The following is a 22,898-nucleotide window of genomic DNA, read 5'->3' as shown; positions in this document are numbered from 1 at the left end:
CTACCCCATGGGTGACCCCCCACCAGTGCCCCCCCTCCACCCCCCCACCCCCTGAGTGCCCCCCTCCCCTGCCCAGTGCCCCACTTGCCCCCCGGTGCCCCCCCTTCCCCCCCTGCTTCCCCCATGGTGCCCCACTCCCCTGGGTGCCCCCCCCCAGTGCTCCCCTCCCCCCCCCCCAGTGTCCCCCCCTGCCCCATGGGTCACCCCCCCACCAGTGCCCCCCCCCCCCCCATGGGTGCCCCTACTTGCCCCCACCTCCCCTGGGTGCCCCCCATCCCCCCCCAGTTCCCCACCCCACCCCATGGGTGACTCCCCCCAAGTGCCCCCCCTCCCCCTCCCGCACCCCGGGGCTGAGCAGCCCGCAGAGGTCCCCGGCGGGGGCCCGCTCCTGTCCGAAGGCGAAGTGGGTGGGGGTCTCGAAGGCGGGGGGCAGCGCGCGCAGGCAGCAGGGGTGGTGGGAGAGGCAGCGCGTGAGGCAGAGCTCGCGCAGGAAAGCCCCCCGCCCCGTGCGCTCCTTCGGCACCAGCTTCAGCACCACCGAGGGGCCTGGGGGGGGGGAGGGGCTGGGGAAGGCTGGGGGAGGGGGGGAAGCGCCCCCACATCCGCCCCATCCAGCCCCCCAATCCAGCCCCCCCCCTCCTTTAGCCCCCCCAGAACCCCCATGAACCCCCCCAGTCCCCCGTCTGTCCCCCCATCCAGCCCCCCCCCCGCTTTTAGCCCCTCCATCCAGCCCCCCAGCCCCCCATCATTCCATCCCATCCCTTCCCCTCCCTCATACTCCCTCCCCCATGCACCCCCCCTCCCACCCCCCGCACCCCTCCCCCCCCTGCATCCCCCTCCTCACCCCCCCACCCCCCTCCCCACTTCCCTCTCAGCCCCCCTTCCCGCTCCCCTCAACCCCCCACCCCTGAATCCCCCTCCCCATCCCCACCCCCATCCAACCCACCCCCCCACGCCCCCCCTACCCCCATCCCGGGGCTGGGCCAGCACCACGCGCCCGTAGCTGCCCCTGCCCAGTTCTCCCAGTATGGCGAAGTGCTGCTCCAGCTCCCAGCATGGCAGCTCCCGCCCCGCCTGTGCCATCAGCTGCTCCAGCCGTTCCTCGGGACCCTCCTCATCCTCGCTGGACTCTGACATGGGCCCTGCCCCCCCCCCCATCCCCCCCCCCCCCCCCCCCGGCCGGCACAGATCAGCTAAGGGCAGCCTAGTGCCCCCCAGTACAGCCCAGTGCCACCCAGGGCCAGTATGGGTCAGCACAGGGCAGCCCAGTACAGCCCATTGCCCCCCAGTATAGCCCAGGGCAGCCCAGTGCTGCCCAGTACAGCCCAGGCCCCCCCCGGGCCAGCACGGGTCGGCACAGGCCAGCCCAGTGCACCCCAGTACAGCCCAGGCCCCCCCGGGCCAGCACGGGTTGGCACAGGCCAGCCCAGTGCACCCCAGTACAGCCCAGCCCCCCCTTTCAGGGCAGCCCAGTGCCCTCCAGTACAGCCCAGACACGCCGCCCCCCCGCCAGCCCAGGTCAGCCCAGTGCCGTCCAGTACAGTGAGTGCCCCCCAGCACAGCCCAAACCAGCCCAGTACAGTGTAGGGCAGCCCAGCCCCTCCCTGGCCGACACGGGTCAGCACAGGCCAGCCCAGTGCCCCCCAGTACAGCCCAGTGCCACTCAGAGTCAGTACGGGTCAGCACAGCACAGCTCAGTGCCCCCCAGTACAGCTCAGGGCAGCCCATTGCAGCCCAGTGCCCCCCAGTACAGCACAGGGCAGCCCAGTCCCCCCAGTACAGCCCAATGCCCCCTAGTACAGCTCCCCTCCCCCCCATGTGTATCCAAGTGCACCCCAGTACAGCCCAGCACCCCCCAGTCTGTCCCAGTTCAACCCAGTCTGTCCCAGCCCAATGCATCCCAGCCCAGCCCCCTCCCCACATCCCCTATTTCTGGGGGTCCAGGACTCCCCCCTCCCGATCCCCCACTGCAGGGGGTCAGGGGGCCAGGGCTCCCCCCTCCCCTTTTCTGGGGGTCCAGGGCTTCCCCCTCCCCCTCCCCCCCCTCAACACCGCCCCCTGGACCCTCCCTCCATCCCCCCCCTCCCCTGGCCCAACCCCCACAAGCTCACTGCTACCCATCCCCCCCCCGGTGTGGGGGACACCCCCCCCCTCCCCCATTCTGCCATGGGGCTGAAGCAAGGGCCCCTCAGCGAGGGGGGATGGGGGTCAGCACAGGCCTCACCTGCGTCCCCCGCTGGGGTCCCAGCAGGGTCTGGGTGCTGGTGGGGCACGGCTGGTGCCCCTGACCCCCCCCCGCCCCCCCCTTGCCCCCCCCCGGCCCCTCCAGCCCCCCCCCCCAGCTGTGACTCAGATTTTCCCGAGGGCAGCGGCCGCGATAATCTCCGCCGCGCTCCCGGCGGGTGTGAGGGCCAAAGATGGGCAGGAGAGAGGGCAGGGAGGGCAGCGAGGGCAGGGTGGGCAGCGAGGGCAGCGAGGGCAGGGTGGGCAGGGAGGGCAGCGAGGGCAGGGTGGGCAGCGAGGGCAGGGTGGGCAGCGAGGGCAGCGAGGGCAGCGAGGGCAGGGTGGGCAGAGTGGGCAGGGAGGGCAGCGAGGGCAGGGTGGGCAGCGAGGGCAGGGTGGGCAGCGAGGGCAGCGAGGGCAGGGAGGGCAGGGAGGGCAGGGAGGGCAGGGTGGGCAGCGAGGGCAGGGAGGGCAGCGAGGGCAGGGAGGGCAGCGAGGGCAGCGAGGGCAGCGAGGGCAGGGTGGGCAGCGAGGGCAGCGAGGGCAGCGAGGGCAGGGTGGGCAGAGTGGGCAGGGAGGGCAGCGAGGGCAGGGTGGGCAGCGAGGGCAGGGTGGGCAGAGTGGGCAGGGAGGGCAGCGAGGGCAGGGTGGGCAGCGAGGGCAGGGTGGGCAGCGAGGGCAGCGAGGGCAGCGAGGGCAGGGTGGGCAGCGAGGGCAGCGAGGGCAGCGAGGGCAGCGAGGGCAGGGTGGGCAGCGAGGGCAGGGAGGGCAGGGAGGGCAGGGTGGGCAGCGAGGGCAGGGAGGGCAGCGAGGGCAGCGAGGGCAGCGAGGGCAGGGTGGGCAGCGAGGGCAGCGAGGGCAGGGTGGGCAGCGAGGGCAGGGAGGGCAGTGAGGGCAGGGTGGGCAGCGAGGGCAGCGAGGGCAGCGAGGGCAGGGTGGGCAGCGAGGGCAGCGAGGGCAGCGAGGGCAGGGTGGGCAGCGAGGGCAGCGAGGGCAGGGAGGGCAGGGAGGGCAGTGAGGGCAGGGAGGGCAGGGAGGGCAGGGTGGGCAGCAAGGGCAGCGAGGGCAGGGTGGGCAGCGAGGGCAGGGAGGGCAGGGAGGGCAGGGTGGGCAGCGAGGGCAGCGAGGGCAGGGAGGGCAGGGAGGGCAGGGTGGGCAGCGAGGGCAGCGAGGGCAGCGAGGGCAGTGAGGGCAGCGAGGGCAGCGAGGGCAGGGTGGGCAGCGAGGGCAGCGAGGGCAAGAAGGGCAGGGTGGGCGGCGAGGGCAGGGTGGGCAAGGCAGGAAGGGCAGGCAGTGAGGGCAGGGCAGACAAGAAGGGCAGGGTGGGCAAGACGGGCAAGGTGGGCAGCAGGGGCAGGGTGGGCAGCGAGGGCAGAGAGGCCAAGGAGGGCAGCGAGGGCAGGGCGGGCAAGGGTCATGTCGCGACACAGCCCAGTCACGTTGCTCACAACACACCCGGGGGGATGCCACTAACCCCAGGAGGGGGTCCATGGGCACAGGGGGGTCTGCAGGTCCCCCTCCCCCTCTCATCCCCCTCCCACTTCACAGTTCCCGCTTCCCCCCCCCCCCAGTTTCCCACGGCACCTCCCCCCCCGCGTCCCCCCCCCCGCTCCCCCCCTGTCCCACCTGTTCCCCCCTCCCCCATCCCACCTGCTCACCCCCCCCAACTCCCCCCTATCCCACCTGTTCCCCCCTCCCCATCCCACCTGCTCCCCCCTCCCCCACCCCACCTGCTCCCCCCCCCCCCCCCCGTGGCCAGGGGTACGGCCCTGTGCCCCCCCCGGGGGGTGGGGGGGGGCCCCCCTGTTGCTGGCCACAGGCCTGGGAGCGTGGTGGCCGAGGTGTGGGGGAGGGGAGACCGACAGCTGCGGGGGCACCGAAATAGCCGGGGGGGGGGGGGGGGGTTGGGGGTGGGGTGGCGGGGCCAGGTGGCACCAGCTTGTCCCTGGCCTCGTGCCCGCGGGGGGGGGCACAGCGTGGGGTGCACACCCACGAGCTGCTGCATCACTGCCCCTCCCCCCCCCTGCTGCCCACCCTGCTTCCCCCGTATTTGCCCCCCAGCACCCCACCCCCCCCTCCCCGCCCCCGGGGTGGGCTGGGTGCCAGGGCTGGGGTCAGGGTGCTGAGCGCGGGGTGCTGGGGTCAGGGTGCTGAGCGCCCGGGGCTGGGTGCCGAGTGCTGGGCGCTGAGCACTGAGCGCCAGGTGCTGAGCGCAGGACAGGTGGCGGCAGGATTAGCACTAACGAGCTGTTTCATAACGAGGTCGAGAGGTCATGGGGCGGGGGGGGGGGGGGGGGGGGGGCCTGGCTCAGCACCCAGCACCCGGCGCTCAGCACCACCCCCGGCTCAGCACCCAGTGCCTGGCTCAGCACCCAGCACCCATGGGGCACCGCGGGGGGGGGGGGGCACACCAGTCTGACCAGTATGGGCCCAGTCTGCCCAGCACATACCCCAGTGCTCCCCCCCCCCCCCCCCCCAGCCTGGGGGGCAGTGGGGTCTCAGGGGGTGCCCCAGGGGGGGCACTGGGAGCTGTTGGGGGTCACTGGGAGCTGCTGGGGTCACTGGGGGTCACCAGGGGCTGCTGGGGTCACTGGGAGCTGCTGAGGTCACTGGGGGCTGCTGGGGGGCACCCTGGGAGCTGCTTGGGCCATACTGGGGCATACTGGGAGTCAGCGGGGTCATACCGAGGCCATACTGGGAGTCAGTGGGGCTATCCTGGGGCCATACTGGGTGTCAGTGGGGCCATACTAGGGGAGATACTGGGGCCATACTGAGGAAGTCCCAGGGCCACACCGATGGGGATACTGGAGCCATACTGGGAGCCAGTGGAGCCATACTGGGAGGAGGAGGGCCAGGGCCCTCCCCCACAGCCCCATGCACAGCCCCCTTCCCCCAGTCCCCCACCCCAGTGCTCCCAGTAACTACCCTGCCCTCCCAGTAACCCCTCCCCCTCCACCTATGGAGACGCCCCTAATCACACCACGCCCCTCACTAGCAACGGGCCAATAGCGGCAGCCCCCACCTAGGCCCGCCCCTCACTAGCAACGGGCCTATAGCAGCAGCCCTGCCCCAGCCACACCTCTCACTGGCAATGGACCTGTCGCTCTGCCCCTCCCTAGCAATGGGCCTATAGCCCCACCCCACCCCTAGCCCCGCCCCTCCCTAGCAATAGGCCTACAGCCACGCCCCTCACTAGCAACAGACCAACAGTGGGAACGCTCCCCCTAGCCCCGCCCCTACCCCAGCCCCGCCCCTAGCAACACCCCCTCCCTCATCGATGGCACCCCCCAAGGAAGAGCCACATGGTGCAAGAGGGGGCGGCACCGTTTATTGACCACGCCCACGGCCCCTGGCCCCGCCCCCCACCGCGGGGGCTCATGGGGGGTGTAGTGGAGCAGCCTGGGGTCGTTCTTGGGGGAGGGGCCCCTGGGGCATCATGGGGGTCCCGGGGGGGGGCTCCTGGGGGTCCGGCCCCACCCCCCCAAAGTGGGACCCCTGCCCCCCTCCCCCAGCTCTGGCTCCGCGGGGGTGGGGTCCGGGGGTCCCCCCTCAGAAGGTGTGAACCAGGGGGACACTGGGCAGCTCGGGGGCGGGGGGTCCTGTCCCTGTCCCACCACCACCGCTCCCACCCCCAGCCCCGCCCCGGGCTGGGGTAGGGGGCTGCCCCCCAGCAGTGCCCCCCCCCGGCTCCCCCCGCACCAGGAGGAGGCGGGGGGAGCCGGGGGAGGGCAGCTGAGCCAGCGCCTGCAGGCAGAGGCGGGCAGGACCCCCACCTGTCCCCCGCAGCAGCAGCACAGGGGGCAGCCCCCCCGGTGGACCCCACCACTGCCAGCCGGGGGGGGGGGGGAGGGGGACGGCTCCCCCCCCGCCAGGAGCACCTCGGGGGGCTGCGGCTGGACATCGGGGACCTCTGCAGCCTGGAGGTGGACACTGGGCACCTCCGTGGGCTTCAGCTGTACGTTGGGCACCTCCATGGTCTTGAGTTGGACGTTGGGCACCTCTTCCACGGGCTTGAGTTGGACATTGGGCACCTCCACGGGCTTAAGTTGGACATTGGGCATCTCTTCCATGGCCTTGAGTTGAACGTTGGGCATCTCTTCCATGGCCTTGAGTTGAACGTTGGGCACCTCCGTGGGCTTGAGTTGAGTGTCGGGCACCTCCTCCATGGGCTTCGGTTGGGTGTTGGGCACCTCCATGGTCTTGAGTTGGGTGTTGGGCATCTCCTCCATGGGCTCGAGTTGGACGTTGGGCACCTCCATGGTCTTTACTTGGATGTTGGGCACCTCTACTACAGTCTTGAGTTGGACATTGGGCACCTCCATGGTCTTTTCTTGGATGTTGGGCACCTCCACGGTCTGAAGTTGGACACTGGGCACCTCCGCGGTCTTAAGCTGGATGTTGGGCACCTCTTCCATGGGCTTGAGTTGGGTGTTGGGCACCTCCATGGGCTGGAGTTGGATGTTGGGCACCTTTTCCATGGCCTTGAGCTGGACATTGGGCACCTCCTCCATGGCCCCGAGTTGGACGTTGGGCACCTCCATCATTTTGTGACAGGTGCTGGGCACTTCAGTGGCCTGGAGATGGTCACTGGGCACCTCCATCATCTTCGCATCGTTGGGCACCTCCGTGATCTTGAGATGGATGTTGGGCACCTCCATCATCTGGTGATGGACACTGGGTATCTCAGTGTCTTGGAGATGGATGTCGGTCACCTCTGTGGTCTGGAGATGGATGCTGGGCAACTCAGTGACTTGGAGATGGATGCTGGGCACCTCGGTGGTTTGGTGACACACACTGGGCACCTCAGCAGTCTGGAGGTGGACATTTGTCACCTCTATGGTCTGGGGATGGATGTTGGGCACCTCAGTGGCTTGCAGCTGGACAGTTGTCACCTCTGCCTCCTCAAGATGGACACTGGGCACCTCTACAGTTTGGTGATGGATGTCCGTCACCTCGGTGGCCTGGAGGTGGACATTGGCCACCTTCGTGGTTTGGAGATGGATGTTGGGCATCTCTGTGGCTTCAAGATGGACGTTGGGCACCTCAGTGGTTTCGAGATGGACGCTGGGCACCTCTGTGGTCTGCAGCTGGATGGTGGCCACCTCCATGGCCTGGAGCTGGATGTTGGGCACCTCCGTGGCTTCCAGATGGACACTGGGCACCTCCGTGGTCTCCAGATGGACACTGGGCACCTCCGTGGCCTCAAGATGGATGTTGGGCACCTCTGTGACCTCCAGATGGACATCGGGCACCTCCGTGGCCTCCAGATGGACATGGGGCACCTCTGCAGCCTCCAGACGGACATCAGGAACCTCTGTGGTTTGGAGAGGGACATTGGAGACCTCTGTGGTCTGCAGCTGGATGTTGGACACCTCGGTGGCCTGGAGATGGATGCTGGGCACCTCTGATGGCTGTGGCAGGGCTTGGAGCTGGACATTTGTCACCTCAGTGGCCTGGAGGTGGACATTGGGCATCTCAGTAGGCTGGAGGTGGACGCTGGACACCTCAGTGGCCTGGAGATGGACGCTGGGCACCTCTGATGGCTGTGGCAGGGCTTGGAGCTGGACATTTGTCACCTCGGTGGCCTGGAGGTGGACGCTGGTGACATCCAAGGGTTGTGGCAGGGCTTGGAGCTGGATGTTGGTCACCTTGGAGGGTGGTGGCAGGGCTTGGAGCTGGACATTGGTCACCTCGGTGGCCTGGAGCTGGATGTTGGTGACCTCAGAGGGTTGTGGCAGGGCTCGGAGCTGGATGTTGGTGACGTCCAAGGGTTGGGGCAGGGCTTGGAGCTGGACATTGGTCACCTCACCGGCTTGGAGCTGGACGCTGGTGACATCCAAGGGTGGTGGCAGCGCTTGGAGCTGGACGTTGGTCACCTCGGTGGCCTGGAGGTGGACACTGGGCACCTCAGTGGCCTGAAGGTGGACATGGGGCACCTTGGTGGCCTGGAGATGGACGTTGGTGACATCCAAGGGTGGTGACAGGGCTTGGAGCTGGACATTGGTCACCTCACTGGCCTGGAGCTGGATGTTGGTCACCTTGGAGGGTGGCGGCAGGGCTTGGAGCTGGACACTGGTCACCTCGGTGGCCTGGAGGTGGATGTTGGTGACATCTGAGGGTTGGGGCAAGGCTTGGAGCTGGACGCTTGTCACTTCGGTGGCCTGGAGGTGGACGTTGGGCACCTTGGTGGCCTGGAGGTGGACATGGGGCACCTCGGTGGCCTGAAGCTGGATGTTGGTCACCTTGGAGGGTGGTGGCAGTGCTTGGAGCTGGACATTGGTCACCTCGGTGGCCTGGAGCTGGACATTGGTGACATCCAAGGGTGGTGGCAGGGCTTGGAGCTGGACGCTTGTCACCTCGGTGGCCTGCAGCTGGACATTGGTCATCTCAGCGGCCTGCAGCTGGATGTTGGTGACCTCCAAGGGTTGGGGCAGGGCTTGGAGCTGGACGTTGGTCACCTCGGTGGCCTGCAGCTGGACGCCGGTGACCTCGGGGGGCTGCGGCCCGCGGGGGGGACCACCACCACTGATGCCACCCCTCAGCACAATGACGCTGGTCCCCGCCGGTGCCCCTGCCACTGCCTGGAGCTGGATGCTGGGCAGCCCCTGCCCCATGCCAGGTACCAACAGGATGCTCTGGCCACCACCGGGGGGTCCCACCGCTTGGGGACCCTTCCCCCCCCACGCCGGGGGACCCTCGGCGGGCAGCAGGGTGAAGGCAGGGGGCTCAGCGGGAGGGGTGGGCAGCAGGAGGAGCTTCCGCGGTGGTGGCGGTGGTGGCGCTGGGGGGGGGGCTGGGGATGAGCTGCAGCCCTTGGGGGGTCTGCACCAGCAGGAAGGTCTGCGCCTCGTTGGGGGGCGTTGGGGGGCGTCGGCGGGGGCCGCGGGGGCCGGGGGCGTGGGTGCGGAGGTGGCGCTGGAGGTAGGAGGCCATGACGAAGGCTTTGGGGCAGAGGGGGCAGCGATACGGGCGGGCGGCCGAGTGGGTGCGGCGGTGGAGCTGGAGGTTGGAGGAGTGGGTGAAGGCCTTGCCGCACTGGGGGCAGGCGTAGGGGCGCTCGCCCGTGTGCACCCGCTGGTGCTGCCGCAGGTTGGAGGTTTGGGCGAAGGCCTTGCCGCAGACGGGGCAGGCGTGCGGGCGCTCGCCCGTGTGCAGCTGGCGGTGCCGGCGGAGGCTGGAGGTGTTCTTGAAGGCTTTGGGGCAGTCAGGGCAGCGGTAGGGACGCTCGTCGGTGTGTTGCCGCAGGTGGTACTGGTAGTGGGACGCCCACTTGAAGGTGAGGCCACACTGGGCGCACTCGAAGGCGCGGAGCCCCGTGTGGACGCGCTGGTGGGTCTGGAGCAGCGAGGAGCGTTTGAAGGCCTTGCCGCACTCGCGGCACGCATAGGGGCGCTCACCCGTGTGGTCCCGCATGTGGTACCGCAACCCCGAGGAGCCTTTGAAGGCTTTGCCGCACTCGGTGCATTGGTAAGGACGCTCCGGGGTGGCAGACTGAGGTGCCACGGGGGGATGAGGAACCTCGGGGGGCACCCGTGGGTGCTCCGGGACGGCCACGGGGGGATTAGGAGCTTCGAGGGACACACAGGGTGGGCCGGCGGTGGGGTGGCTGCGTTGGTGAGCCAAGAGCCCAGCCAACTGGGTGAAGGTTTTGGGGCAGAGGGTGCACTTGAAGGGGCGCTCGGCAGCGTGGCCGTGCCGGTGCCGCGCCAACCCTGAGCTGTTCTTGAAGGTCTTGCCGCAGGTAGGGCAATGGTGGGGGGCGGCCGGGGGGGTCCCCGAGTGGCCGTCTTGGTGGCCCAGCAGCTCCTCCTCGCTGGTGGTGCTGGAGGGGCAAGCGGAGCATCTCCAGAGGGTGTCCGGCGTCGTGGTGGGCGCTGGGAGGAGCGGGGGCATGGCAGCGTGGCTCTGCAGGTGCTTCTGGAGGCAGGCGTCAGAGACAAAGGCTTTGGCGCAGCTGGGGCACTGGTGGGGCCGGGTGGCCGCGTGGGTGCGGCGGTGCAGGAGGAGGTTGGAGGAGTGGGTGAAGGTCTTGCCGCACTGGGGGCAGGCGTAGGGGCGCTCGCCCGTGTGCACCCGCTGGTGCTGCCGCAGGTTGGTTGCTTGGGCGAAGGCCTTGCCGCAGATGGGGCAGGCGTGCGGGCGCTCGCCCGTGTGGGTGTGCCGGTGCCGGCGGAGGCTGGAAGAGTTCTTGAAGGCTTTGGGGCATGCGGGGCAGCGGTAGGGACGCTCGCCGGTGTGTTGCCGCAGGTGGTACTGGTAGTGGGACGCCCACTTGAAGGTGAGGCCGCACTGGGCGCACTCGAAGGCGCGGAGCCCCGTGTGGACGCGCTGGTGGGTCTGGAGCAGGGAGGAGCGTTTGAAGGCTTTGCCGCATTGGGGGCAGGCGTAGGGGCGCTCACCCGTGTGGCCTCGCTGGTGGTAGAGGAGGGCGGAGGAGCCCTTGAAGGCTTTGGGGCACTCGGGGCATTTGTAGGGGCGTTCGCCCGTGTGGCTGCGTTGGTGGTGAGCCAGGCGGGAGGACCAGCGGAACGCCTTCCCGCATTCCCGGCAGGCGTAGGGCTGATCTGGAGCCCCGGTGCGGGAGACGGATGGGGGCGTTGGGGGCGTTGCTCCCGCCATGCTGATGGCCCTGGGGAGGTGGGGGAAAAAGATGGGAGAGGGATGGGCGGGGTGAGACACTCCCCCCACCCCGCACCCCCCATTCAGAGGGGACTTGTGGCCCTGTGGAAGGGCTGAGGGTGAAGGAGGGGGTGCGGCCACTGTGGGGGTGTGGCCTCCCTGGGGAAGGCCATGCCTCCCCAGGCCGGTGTTCCCCTCCAGGCCACACCCCCATACCAGTGTGCCCTTCTAGGCCATGTCCCCACTCATAGGCCACGCCCCCTCCAGGCCACCTCCACATCAGCCAGGGTTTCCTTCTAGGCCACACTCCCTCCAGGCCCCCCCCCAGCCAGTGGCCTTTCTAGGCCACACCCCCATCCCTAGGCCATGCCCCCCCTGGGCCACCCACACCAGCCAGTGGCCCTTCTAGGCCGCTCCATCACCCTGTGGCCCCTCTAGGCCACACCCCCATCCTTAGGCCACACCCCATCCAGGCCACCCCCCACATTAGCCAGTGTCCCTTCTAGGCCACACCCCCCAAGGCCATGCACCCTCCAGGCCACCCCTTATCAGCCAGTGTCCCTTCTAGGCCACGCCCCCACAGCTAGGCTGTGGCCCCTCCAGGCCACACCCCATCAGCCAGTGTTTCCTTCTAGGCCACACCCCACTGAAGCCACGCCCACTCCAGAACACACCTCTATTGACCAACGCCCCCCTCCAGGCCATGCCTCCTCCAGGCCACAACCCCCCCCCCAGAAATCCCTTCAGGTCACCCACCAGCCAGTGTCCCCTGTAGGCCACATCTCCTCTAGACTACACCCCAATAAACTAGCATTCCCCTGCAGGCCACGCCCCCTCCAGCCAAATGCCCCCTCCAGACCACGCCCCATCTCTAGGCCCCACCCCATCACCCAAATGCCTACCTCTAGGCCCTGCCCCCTCCAGACCACACCCCAATCCCCTAGTATTCACTCTAGGCCACGCCCCCACAGCCAGTGCCCCCCACCATGCCCCAATCAGCTATCACTCCTCTAAGTCCCGCCCCCACGAGCCAGTGCCCCAGACCACGCCCCCTCTAGACCACGCCCCAACCAGCTAGCATTCCCCTCCAGGCCACGCCCCCACCACCCAAACACCCCCCTCGAGGCCCCGCCCCCTCCTGCCTCGCTCCCGCTCAGGCCCCGGCCCCCTCCCCATAGGCCCCTCCAGGCCCCGCCCTCCCCGCGCAGGCCCTGCCACCGCCCTCCCTCCAACACCCCCGCCGGTACCCGCTTTACCTGCCCGTAGCGGCACCGGGGAGGCCTCGCCGCGGCGGGGCAGGGCCGGGCAGGGCAGGGCCGGGCAGGGCCGGGCCCCGCTTCGGCCTCCCACCGCCTCACGCCCGCCCGCCCCCGCCGCCGCGCAACGACTGGGCCGCGCCGCGCGCCGAGCCACGCCTCCCCCGCCGTGCCGTGCGCAACCAGTGGCCCGACCCCGGCCCCGGCCCGCGCGGGGGCTGCTGGGAAATGGAGTTCTCGCCACAGCCGCCTCCGCCATCTTGACCTGGGAGGGAGGGAGGTCAGGGTGGTTGTCGCCGCTACCACGTGGGGGGACGCACAGTGGGAGGGGGGCGGGGTGCTCGGCTGTGAGTGTATCCCAGCGTGTCCGCCCCCCGGAGCCAGGGGATTTGGGGGGGGGCTAGAGGGCTGGGAGGGGTTAGGGGGAAGGTGGGCTGGGAGGAGTGGGAAGGACGTGAGGGAGCTGATGGGGGTTTGGGGAGGCTCAGGGCAGTGGGGGAGCTGGAGGGGCAGGAGGTTGGGGGGTTTGGAGGGTTTAGGGGAGCTAATGGGGATTTGGGGGCTGGGGACAGGGAGGGAACTGGGGGGCCTGGGGGTCTTGTAAGGGTTGGGGAGACTTGGGGGGGTCAGGGGAGCTGGTGGGGCAGGAGTTTAGGGGGCTTGGAGGAGTTTGGGGGGCTGAGGGGGGTCGGGGAACTGGTGGGGCAGGAGTTTGGGGACTTTGAGGGGTTGGGGAGTCTCAGGGAGGTCAGGGGAACTGGGGGGTAGGAGGTTGGGGGGCTTAGAGGGGTTGGGGGGGCTAAGGGGGATTTGAGGGCTGGGGACGGGGGGGAACTGGCGGGCCTGGGGGTCTCGGAAGGTTTGGGAGGCTGAGGTGGGTTGGGGGAACAGGTGGGGCAGGAGGTTGGGGGGCTTGGAGGGGTTGGGGGGGCTGGTGGAGATTCGGGGGCTGGGGGCGGAGGAGGACCTGGGGGTCTCAGAAGGGTTGGGGGGGCTGAGGGGGGTGAGGGGAAGTGGGGGAGCAGGAGGTTGGGGTGCTGAGGGGGATTGGGGTGGCTGAGGGGGGTCGGGGGAAGCAGGGGGGCAGGAGGTTGGGGGGTTCGGAGGGGTTGGGGGGGGCTGAGGGGGCTGGGGTATCCATTTTGATGTCTCCTGAGTGTCACGGTGGCCATGATCTCCTGGGAGGGAGCCCCTTGAGGATCCCCCCTGGGAGAAGTTAAATCCGGAGGCTCCTGGGAGAGATTCCCCATGGATCCACCGGGCTCCCAGGGCCCGTGGCAGCCCAGGTACCCGGGGGTGGTGCCGTGGGGAATGGGGGGCAGCGGGGGTGTTGGAAAAAAACGGGTTGTTGCCAGCGCCAGGCTGTTTAGACTTAAAAAAAATCAAGCTTTGAGCTTCCTCCATCCCTTTTTTCAGCTGATGGGTTTCCCCCCAGCTCCAGTTATCCCTTCAGATGTCTTCTTTCCCTTAATTTAGGTGGAGCAGGCCACTAATTAATTGGAAAGGGAGGAGGAGAGTTTCCAGACGCTTGGAAGAGGCTGAGGGGTGCATCAGCCCTGGTGGGCTGAACCCTCTGCGGAGTCTTGGGTCTCTGTTCTGGTCCCGGGGGCAAAAATCCCGTTACAGCCAGCAGGGAAAACCGAGCCAGACACGAAGGTCCCGATAGTTTCTCCCATCTGGCCTCCCAGAATGGTTGATGACGCTCGGCTTTTGGCACATACTCATTTCTTTGCTCTCCCTGGAAGGTGGCAGCAAGTTTAAAGACCGCAAGGCAGCCACGGGGTAGCGTTTCCCACCAGGATAGCGTTTCCAACTGGGATAACCCACTTGCCTTCAATAAAGATGATTTTTTGCCATCTAACTAACCGTCTGGACAATGCAATGCAAGGAAATTCATGGCGCGCTGTGGCTGGCTTGGAATATTCCCCTTTTCCAGCAGGCAGCTGCCAAGGAATTCTCTGAAATCCTCATCTCCACGTGCTGCAGCTGATGGAAACTAAAATAAACCCTGATAAAACGTTGCGTCATGTCAAGAAGACGCTTGAAGGCAGGATGGGAGCTGGGGATAATTTTGCTGCGGTTTGTGGTGGTGGCCTTCGCTGCTGTTGGCCAATTTGTGGAGAAATGAGGCAAAAGTGTGAATAATTTGTTGAAAAGCAGATGTGTGAGAGGGAACGTGCTGAACATGCGACACCAGGAGGATGGAGGCCGTCAGAAGCATTGACTGTGTCTCCGGAGCCGCTGAGGGTATGGATTGGCTCAAACACTTCTGGGATTGAGTGAGAAATATCGTGTAGCCTACTTTTAGCCCTCTGGAGTTAAAAGTAAGGAGTTAGAAGTAAAATTCTAGTCCCTGGCCAGGAGCTGAGAAGGGAAAAGGCCGCAGGGTCCTTAGCATGGCGCCCCATCCCAAGGATCCCATGGCACCCCATCCCGGGGATCCCATCGCACCCCGTCCCGAGGATCCTGGGGACTCCGTGGCACCCCATCCCGAGGATCCCCTTGCACCCCATCCCAGGGATCCCATCGCACCCCATCCCAAGGATCCAGTTGCACCCCATCCTGGCGATCCCATGATGCCCCATTCTGAGGATCCCGAGGATCCCGTGGCACCCCATCCCAGGGATCCCATGGCACCCCATCCCGAGAATCCCGTGGTGCCCCATCCCAAGGATCCCGAGGATCCTGTGGCACCCCATCCTGAGGATCCTGTGGCACACCATCCCGGGGATCCCATCGTGTCCCACCGCAGGGACACCATCGCCCCCCATCCTGCTGCTCACAGCCGACAAGCCTGTTCCTGGAAAATCCTGGATTCTCCGAGAACCCTCGGGATCTTTGGGTATCTAGCCATGGGCTGGATGTTGCCCACCTCAGAGATTGGTCTGGAAATTCCCCAAATTCTCTTCAATTAATTGTCTTCAATTAAATTCTTTTCAATTAAAGATGAGAATTGATGCAGCGGGGGGGTGCCCAGACCCTCAGTGGTTTTGCAGCTGAACCTCAGCACGTTTTCTGGACGTATTTTTCATCTGGGGGAATATTTTTTATTCTTTTAATCCTTTTTATTCTTTATTTTTCATATTCCGTGATACCCCCAGGATCCAGGCCCTGTGTTTTCTACACGCCACGGCTTCGGCGACGTGACTTCGGGACAGACTTTGGGCGGAACGTGCTGGCTGATGTACGCAGCTCCTGGAAATCCCTGATTTTGGCAGGGAAAGGAGGCACCTCGCCCCCTGGAGCACCCTGGGTTGGCTTTTGGATTCTGGCAGGATGAAACTGGGCATTTCCCGTGGGTGCAGCGCTCCTTATGTGAGGATCCCCAACCCTCCTGCTGCTGGGTGTGGGGACAGGGGTGGCTTAAATCTCTTCAAACCCGAGGGCAAAATCCTGGGGGTGGCAAGGAGGGAGGGATCAGTGCCGGGGGGAGGGCTGAGCGCTGGGAAACGGAGGGAACAATCCTGCTTTTTGCCACCCAGCACACCCAGCTCGGCTTGCCGCTCGCTCCGGGGACCTTCACCCAGCCGAAGGCGTATGGGACGAGCATGAGGGTTTCCAGATGTCACCTCCTGTCCCTGCCCAGCCACCTCGCAGGAGCACGGCTCCTCATCTACCTGGTTTGCTTCTGTGGTGAGTAGCGCTCACTTGAGGGATAGAGCATCCTAGAAGGAAAGAGGGGGGTGGGGGATGAAGGGGAACGAGGGGGCACTAGGCTGGTGGAAGGGGGGAAACTTCCTCCGAGCCTTTAAAAAAAGCAGGGAAAAGCAGTGCATGGGGAAGGAGACCTCGTTAGCCGGGGGATTATCCCGGTTTCTGCGCTGTTGGCCTTGCACAGAGGTTGGGAAACAGAGGTTGGAGTCCCATCAGCCGGTGTCGGTCCAACCTAGAAATCGTTTATTTGCGTTGGCCGCTGCTTCAGGGCTGGCCGCTTTGTTTACAAATGGCACAAGGTCCTTTCTCCTCCCCCCCCCAGCGCAAACAGGAGCGTTTGCTCTGCAGGTTTGGCGGGAGGTGAAGCGATTGTGCCACCAGCAGGATGCCAAGAGGGGTTTTTCTCTTTTTATTATTCTCTTTTTGCATCCTCTTCTCCAGGGGATGCTGCAGCCTCTACCCAGACACCAACCTGAGCATCCACCCACAGCTCAGCCACTCTGGCACTCGATTAAACTTCATATTATATCATATTTTATATCATGTATTTTGTATATAACATATACTATATCATATATACTGTATATAACGTGTACTATATCATATATACTTTCATATTAATTTTGTTGCTATGATCTCAGCCCCGATCACGCCCTTCTGTAAGACATTGTTGGGTGCTACAGGTTGATTAATTTGCAGCACAGGCTCCTTATCACCTTGTGCAAATCGCTAATTAAAGCACCAAGAGCAAGTTGCCATCAAACCCGATGCCCTGTGGAGTTTGCAGCCCCGCCGGCAGCATATTGAGGATATTAAGAGAAAAAAAAAAAAATCTCTGAAGCCCTTTTAAAGATAATTATTTTTCCAAAAGGGGCTTTGTGGAGCGATTTGTCTCCTGGATTTGGGTTTTGTGGATTTTTTTTGTGATTATTTTTTATTTGTCTTTGAGCTTGAGGTAAGCCACCACCATCAGCTCCGTGAAGTCCGTGTGAGTGCCGCAGCTTTTCCCGGTGCTGCTTTTCGGCACCGGACCCTCTTCATATCCCTCTTGCAGACCCTGTCGCTTCCCAGCGGGATCCCCCCGATGGGGCAGGGGACGATGACGACACAGCAAAGCAAATCCCTCACAGGGAGTGTTGTTTGTCTGTGTCTGTGTCCCCCCACCCCAAATTTTCCAAGAGCTCACCGCGGCGCAGAGCACCCGCGCCCCCAGCGTGGTTTTGTCCCGCACGAGGGATCACCCCTAGTGAGTGATTTGGAAAGATCCGTGTTAATTGCACCTTCCTGGGATGCTGAACCACCTCTGGGGAGGGGAGTGCGTAAGGACTCCTTGTGCATTGTGTGCCTCCGTGGTGAGCAGGACACGCATGCCTCGATTTACCTCCGTGTTTCGGGGGCACAGGCAGGGCTGGGGACCTGTTGTGTTTTGTGGGCAGGTGCTGCGAGATGTGGCTTTGGGATCAAGGGAATGGCTGGGAGGAGACACCTGGATTCCTTCTCCCCACCAGAGACGGGATGGTTTCCCTGTCCTTGCCTCTGGCGAGCTGCCGTCAGCTGGAGAACGCTGTTTTTCTGGCCCTAAACCGCGATGCTCCAAAAATCCAGAGCTTTGGTGGCTGATGGAGGTGTGAAACCGCTGGAAGATCCCATATCCCAATGGACACGAGGGGTGCTGTCACCTCCGCCTCGCAAAGAGGGTACGGTGCCTCGCGGACAGCAGGAAAAAAACCCTGAATTTTTCCTCCTTCTCCTCTGGAGAAACCTCTGGAGCTCCAGCCACAGCTGGAAAGATGCTGGGTTGCCAGGACTGTGCGGTCTTGCCCCTATCCTGAGATCCCAAGGTCTAGCAGAGCACGGAATGGTCCTGGAAAGACGAGGGATGGAGAATTTCTGCTGGTTCACCTCTTGTGTCCCCCCCAGCATCACCCAGCCACCCTGTGGCCATGCGCATTGGCCCAGCGCAGCTTCACCTGGCAAACAGCGTCAACGCTTGTTCGGGAAGGGTAGAAGTGGAACACAACCACCAGTGGGGAACTGTCTGTGACGATGACTGGAATTTCTCCCATGCCACCGTGGTGGGCTGGCAGTTGGGTTGCCTGGCGACGGTTGCAGCTCATCGGGTGGCTCGTTTTGGCCCGGGATCGGGCCCGATTTGGTTGGATGACGTGCGGTGCAGCGGGAGCAAAGCCGCTTTGTCCGAATGCTCGGCCAGACCTTGGGGGGGGGGTCAGCAACTGCAATCACAACGGAGACGCCAGGGTCGTGCATGCAGGTCACGTCGTGCTCGTGGACCAGGAGAAGCTCAGCGGAGGATGCTCTGCTCCGGGTATCCATCCTGGGCTGGGGGACCTTGTCCCCCTTGTCCCATCTCCAGCGGTTTTGCCGCTCTTTAGCAGCGCAGCTTTGTGAAAATAAGGAGAAACGGGGAAAACAGGAAGGAAAAAGGTGTTGGCGCGGGCACCGAGGAGAGGGGAAGCGTTGCAGTGGGTCCCGGTGCTCCTAGCCAGGTCTCGACCCGCTGTGCTACAGGGACCAGTAGCCCACCAGTAGCAAAGATGGAGGGGGTGGGGGGTCCTGAAGAAGGGACAGTGGCAAGAGGGATCTGCAGAGTCTCTCCCTTCGACGGGGCGACACTGCAGTTGTGGGAAGGGTTGAGGGGACTATAAAAAGGGATTTCTTGCGCTCGTGGTTGAACGTGCGTGGTCTCTGGGGTCGCACAGCTGGTTTTGCCCCCACCTGAGGTGTTTAGCCTCAAGTTTTTGATATTCCTCGATGGTTTGGGGGCACTTTTGTGGATATGCTGGGCTTATGGACCACCCCTCTTGCACAAACCCTCCCCTGGGCATGGGTGTCACTGCAGTGGCGTGAAGCAGCACCTTGGGAGTGATGTGGTCTGATGGTCTCCTCGTGGTGTCTCCTCGTGGTGTCTCCTCGTCCCCTCTCTCATTGTCCCCTTGTCCCTCCTCGTGTCACACTCGGGCATGGTCCCTGACGCACCGATGCAGCTGCGCCTGGAGAATGGCTCTGGCCACTGCTCGGGCCGCGTGGTCGTGCTCCGGCAGCAGCAGTGGGGGACGGTGTGTGACGCCGGCTGGAGCCTGGCAGAGGTGGCGGTGGTGTGTCAGCAGCTGGGCTGCAGCACGGCCGTCTCAGCAGCGCATTCGGCTCGTTTTGGGCAAGGGTCCGGCCGCATCTGGCTGGCCAACATCACCTGCACGGGGATGGAAGCTTCCCTTTCCCGATTGCCACACCAGGCTCTGGGAAGCCCATGGCTGTGACCACCGGGAAGATGCCGGTGTGGTGTGCTCAGGTCCGTGGTAGGCGGGATAAGTACCCTGCGTGGGGGGGTCAGCTCGATCGCGTCCCTTTACCCCCCTCGGGGTTAAAAAAAATGAAATCCAGAGGAGTAGGCTTGACCCGAGGACCCTCCCAGAGTCGCTGTTGACCCCAGGACCCCCCTGCCCCCCAGAGTCACTGTTGACCCCAGGACCCCCCTACAGTTGCTGTTAACCCCAGGACACTCCCACAGTTGTTGTTGACCACAGGACCCCTCCCACAGTCACCATTGACCCCAGGACCCTCCCATAGTTGCTGTTGACCCCAGGACCTTCCCATACTGTTGCCCCAGGATCCTCCTGTACTCCTTGTTGACCCCAGGACCCTCCCACAGTCCCCATTGACTCCAGGAGCCTTTGTCAGCCTCCAAGCTGCGACCCCTCTATCCATCCCCACAAGGAGCAAACCCCAAGCCCGCCCCGTCGCTGCAGCAGCTTTCCCTGGCGGCTGGAGGCTGTGCACGTGGAAGGATGCTCTGATTTTCCGACGGCTCAGCACCTTGCGAAGCCCAAGCGGTGCTGTGGATGACAGTCGGGTATGGATGTGGCCCTTCCTCCCTTCGCAGGTGCGGACGTGTCGGAGCAGCACCGAGTGCGGCTGGTGAACGGCTCAAACCGGTGCGTGGGACGAGTCGAGGTCTTTCATGATGAGAAGTGGGGAACCGTCTGCGATGATGGCTGGGACCTCCACGATGCCACCGTCGTTTGCAAGGAGCTGGGCTGTGAGGCAGCGCTGTCTGCACCGGGCTCAGCTCATTTTGGACCAGGCTCTGATCCCATCTGGCTGGACGATGTTCACTGCGTGGGGACGGAGTCTTCCCTCACCCAGTGCCAGTTCAGCAACTGGGGAGAGCACAACTGCCACCACAACGAGGATGCTGGCGTGGTGTGCCTGGGTAACACCGGCTGGGGGACCGCGGTGGGCGAGCCAGGGTGGTAGGTGGCCACCCAGGGGTGGCTGGGGTAGTGCTGGAGCTGATGTTCTACCCCAGGGTTCTGCTGGGTTCTCCCTCTGCTCCCTCCTCCCCATCCCAGGGCTGTGCTGGGTTCTCCCTCCGCTCGCTTTTCCCTGTCCCCTGGGCTGTTCCCAGCTTTTCCCCAGCCACTTTTCTCGGGAGTTGAGCAAAAAGCCACTGCCCTGGCATAACCAGGAGCTGTGCACCTGAGTGGAATTAATTTAATCTCGATTATGTCCCTCTAGCTCACCCTGGATGGGCAAAGCCTTGTTCAGGGGAAAAAAATATTAAAATCCAGGCACCTTCCTAGACACAGGAGGTCCAGTGGCACCAGGGGGGTGGGTGTGGGGTCTCCCGTGAGCCCCATCCCGCAGATTCCAGCCCTGTAGTGACGCGTATGGAGTCAGGCAGTTGCGAGGGGATGGAGTGAGGCAATCCACGCCTCGTAGCTGGTGGTGGGTGCTGGTGGTTTGCCTTCAGCTGGGTGGGAGAGGGAAAAAAACCCGACCTGGGAGCAAGTTGGAAGCTCCGGGTGGCATCTGGGGTGGGACTTAACCCTTGGGTTTGTCTGGCAGGCACGGACCCCTTGGAGGTGCGGGTGCGGGACGGCCTCGGTCCCTGCGCGGGGCGGGTGGAAGTGCTCTCCAACACTACCTGGTACGGGGTGTGCGGCAGCAGCTGGAGCTTGCTGGAAGCTGAGGTGGTCTGCAGGCAGCTGGGCTGTGGGCCAGCCCAGTCGGCGCCCACCGGAGCCCAGTTCAGCCCTGGGGACGGCCGTGCCTTGCTGGAGGGGCTGAGATGCCGGGGGACTGAGGGGCTGCTCCTGGAGTGCCAGCAGAAGGAGATGGGGCCGGGGGCATGCCGGCAGGGCTCGGCGGCCGGCGTGGTGTGCGCGATGCCCAAGGGTAAGCGCCGGAGTCTGCCGTCATCTGCTCGTTTACATCGCACATTTTGTCTTTATATTTTTATCGTAATTTCCGAATTGTTTCCGTAAACCTTTTTCCTGGGAGGGGGTGGGTGGGCAGAGAAGGCCACCAGCAGGGTGAAGGCATCTCAGTGGCTTTGGACCCCAGAGCATCCCCCCACTCTGTTTGCACAAACCCACTGTGGGGGGGTGGGTGCACCTGCCCACCCCTCCCCCTCCCCCAAAAAAGAGGGGGAGCTGTCATTCCCGCTGCTGCTGCCGAGGCTCAGCCCCGTGCCTCGGGAAGGACGTGGCGCACCCCCCCCCCCCCCCCCCCAAACCGTGCAGCAGAAGGGAAGGGTGAGAGGGGGGCAGCTCATCCTGCTGACCCCGCCTCGTGTGCTTGACTCTTCCTGCAGACCTCATGCAATCCTGTTCGGTGCTGGGGGGCCTGCTTGGCACCGAGGCGATGCTCTGCGGCGTCCTGCTGGTTCTCTACCTGTGGGCGAGGTACGGAAGGCGGGCCGGACGCTCCCTAGGTAAGAGCAGGACCGTAGTACATGCGGTGGGGCTGGCTGCGCTCCCAGCTGGCCTGGGTGCCCCCCACCCTGGGGCTGGGGGTCACAGCGTCATCCTGCGCCTTCGTTTTGTAGACAAGATGCTTACAAAGAAGACTGAGGACACCGGTGTGGCATCCCAGGCTTAGGCAGGATGCAAAGACCCCAGAAGGCCCTTGTTTTGTGGAGCTGGAAGAGCAGAGCAGCGGCTGCGACGGTCAGCAGAGGGGGAGCCCCCTGGAGCAGGGCAAAGACCTCCACCCCATATGTCCCAGAGCCCCCAACTCACTGCGCTGAGCCTCTGTGGATCTCCCCACTCAGCACCACGAAGCCCCTCAGCCTCCAAGCCAGGTCTTCTCGGACTGACCCCCATCCGGTCCCTCTGCGGAGGATCCATCCTGACCCCATCCGAGCAGATCCCTCTTGTTCCCCCCCCCCTACAACCACTCTAATCCCTAATCCCAATCCCCCACCCCCCCCCATAATCCCCATTAACCCACTGCAGGTCACCACCCTCCCCACATTCCCGACGGGATCGCACCTTTTCCCCTAGATCTCCCTGGAAAGTGAGGATTACCAAGCGGGGAGCATGGTAATGAGAAGGAAAATGAGGAGTGGTCTTCAAAGCCTGTCTAGGATACGGTGAGAAGCCCCTCCTCCACTGTATTTATTTGAAGACCAGTAAAAATCCTGAAATCCAAAAAACCAGGAATGCAGCGTGATATGTAGTTGGGGCTATGGTGTAACCTGGCGAGGTGGAGGAATAAGCCCCTTGGTTGTAGCAGCACTATCAAGAGACGGGAGGTTCCAGTTGACCAATGCTGGGTCAGAAATGGTCCTGGTCACCACCAAGGAAGCATCATGTTTGTCGTGGAGCAAGCCATGGAGCTCCAGATCCATCCATGGTCCTGGTCACCACCAAGGAAGGTTTACATTCATGGTGGAGCAAGCCATGGAGCTCCAGACCCATCCATGGTCCTGGTCACCACCAAGGAAGGGTCACATTCATGGTGGAGCAAGCCATGGAGCTCCAGACCCATCCATGGTCCTGGCCACCACCAAGGAAGGGTCACGTTTGTTGTGGAGCAAGCCATGGAGCTCTAGATCCATCCGCCACTTTGGTGAAGCCAGGTCATGGTCAGAAAAATGTCCCAGCTCCACCGGGAGGGAAGGAAAGGACCACCAGCTTGGGCAGGTTGTGATGAGGTTGCACCGAGGTTGTCGCTGCACAAGGGCGTGGAAGGGAAGTGGCGCAAGAGGCAGCGGGGAGAAGATAGGCCTGATGGAAGTCACAGTGTGTATTTCCATGGCCTTCAGGTCTGGCCTCCTTCTAGAACCTCGCCCCTCCGTGGCCAGGTGTCTCCTGTCAATGTGTGGCCACAAGATCACCTGCT

General features: G+C 64.5%; 3 protein-coding genes across 3 annotated transcripts in view; 1 reads left to right on the top strand and 2 right to left on the bottom strand.

The window, feature by feature from the left end:
* Positions 1–1,881, bottom strand: part of LOC121089388 — a 2,406-nt gene extending 525 nt beyond the window's left edge. Inside the window, exons 1-2 of the mRNA XM_040596591.1 lie at positions 966–1,881; positions 344–546 (exon numbers count right to left, since the gene is read on the bottom strand). Coding sequence (XP_040452525.1) covers positions 344–546; positions 966–1,818 — 1,056 coding nt within the window. The 5' untranslated portion in view covers positions 1,819–1,881. The remainder of the gene's footprint in view (positions 1–343; positions 547–965) is intronic.
* Positions 1,882–5,529: 3,648 nt separating this feature from the next.
* ZNF628 (zinc finger protein 628) lies at positions 5,530–12,214 on the bottom strand. The gene is given in 3 exon segments (XM_040594109.1): positions 5,530–9,002; positions 9,004–10,852; positions 12,099–12,214. Coding segments are annotated over 2 exon segments (5,184 nt in total). The 5' UTR covers positions 10,843–10,852; positions 12,099–12,214; the 3' UTR covers positions 5,530–5,657.
* A 1,019-nt stretch (positions 12,215–13,233) lies between these two features.
* LOC121088289 (soluble scavenger receptor cysteine-rich domain-containing protein SSC5D-like) lies at positions 13,234–22,209 on the top strand. Its single transcript, XM_040594141.1, has 8 exons — positions 13,234–13,384; positions 13,575–14,345; positions 15,200–15,282; positions 15,581–15,731; positions 19,654–19,983; positions 20,619–20,948; positions 21,367–21,486; positions 21,601–22,209. Exons 2-8 carry the CDS (start codon positions 14,300–14,302, stop codon positions 21,651–21,653), a joined length of 1,113 nt encoding a protein of 370 aa, XP_040450075.1. The 5' UTR covers positions 13,234–13,384; positions 13,575–14,299; the 3' UTR covers positions 21,654–22,209.
* The last annotated feature ends 689 nt before the right edge of the window (positions 22,210–22,898 follow it).

The sequence above is a fragment of the Falco naumanni genome, chromosome 5 (genome assembly GCF_017639655.2).
Source record: "Falco naumanni isolate bFalNau1 chromosome 5, bFalNau1.pat, whole genome shotgun sequence".
NCBI lineage: Eukaryota > Metazoa > Chordata > Aves > Falconiformes > Falconidae > Falco > Falco naumanni.
Note: the sequence above shows the minus strand (reverse complement) of the source record. Positions and strands in the feature narration are given on the sequence as shown.

Coding starts and splice junctions, on each gene's coding strand:
- LOC121088289 (XM_040594141.1), top strand. CDS start 14,300: ATGGAGGCCGTCAGAAGCATTGACTGTGTCTCCGGAGCCGCTGAGG. Junction 14,346..15,199: donor TGTCTCCGGAGCCGCTGAGG/GTATGGATTGGC, acceptor TGATACCCCCAG/GATCCAGGCCCTGTGTTTTC. Junction 15,283..15,580: donor GGCGGAACGTGCTGGCTGAT/GTACGCAGCTCC, acceptor TTTGCCACCCAG/CACACCCAGCTCGGCTTGCC.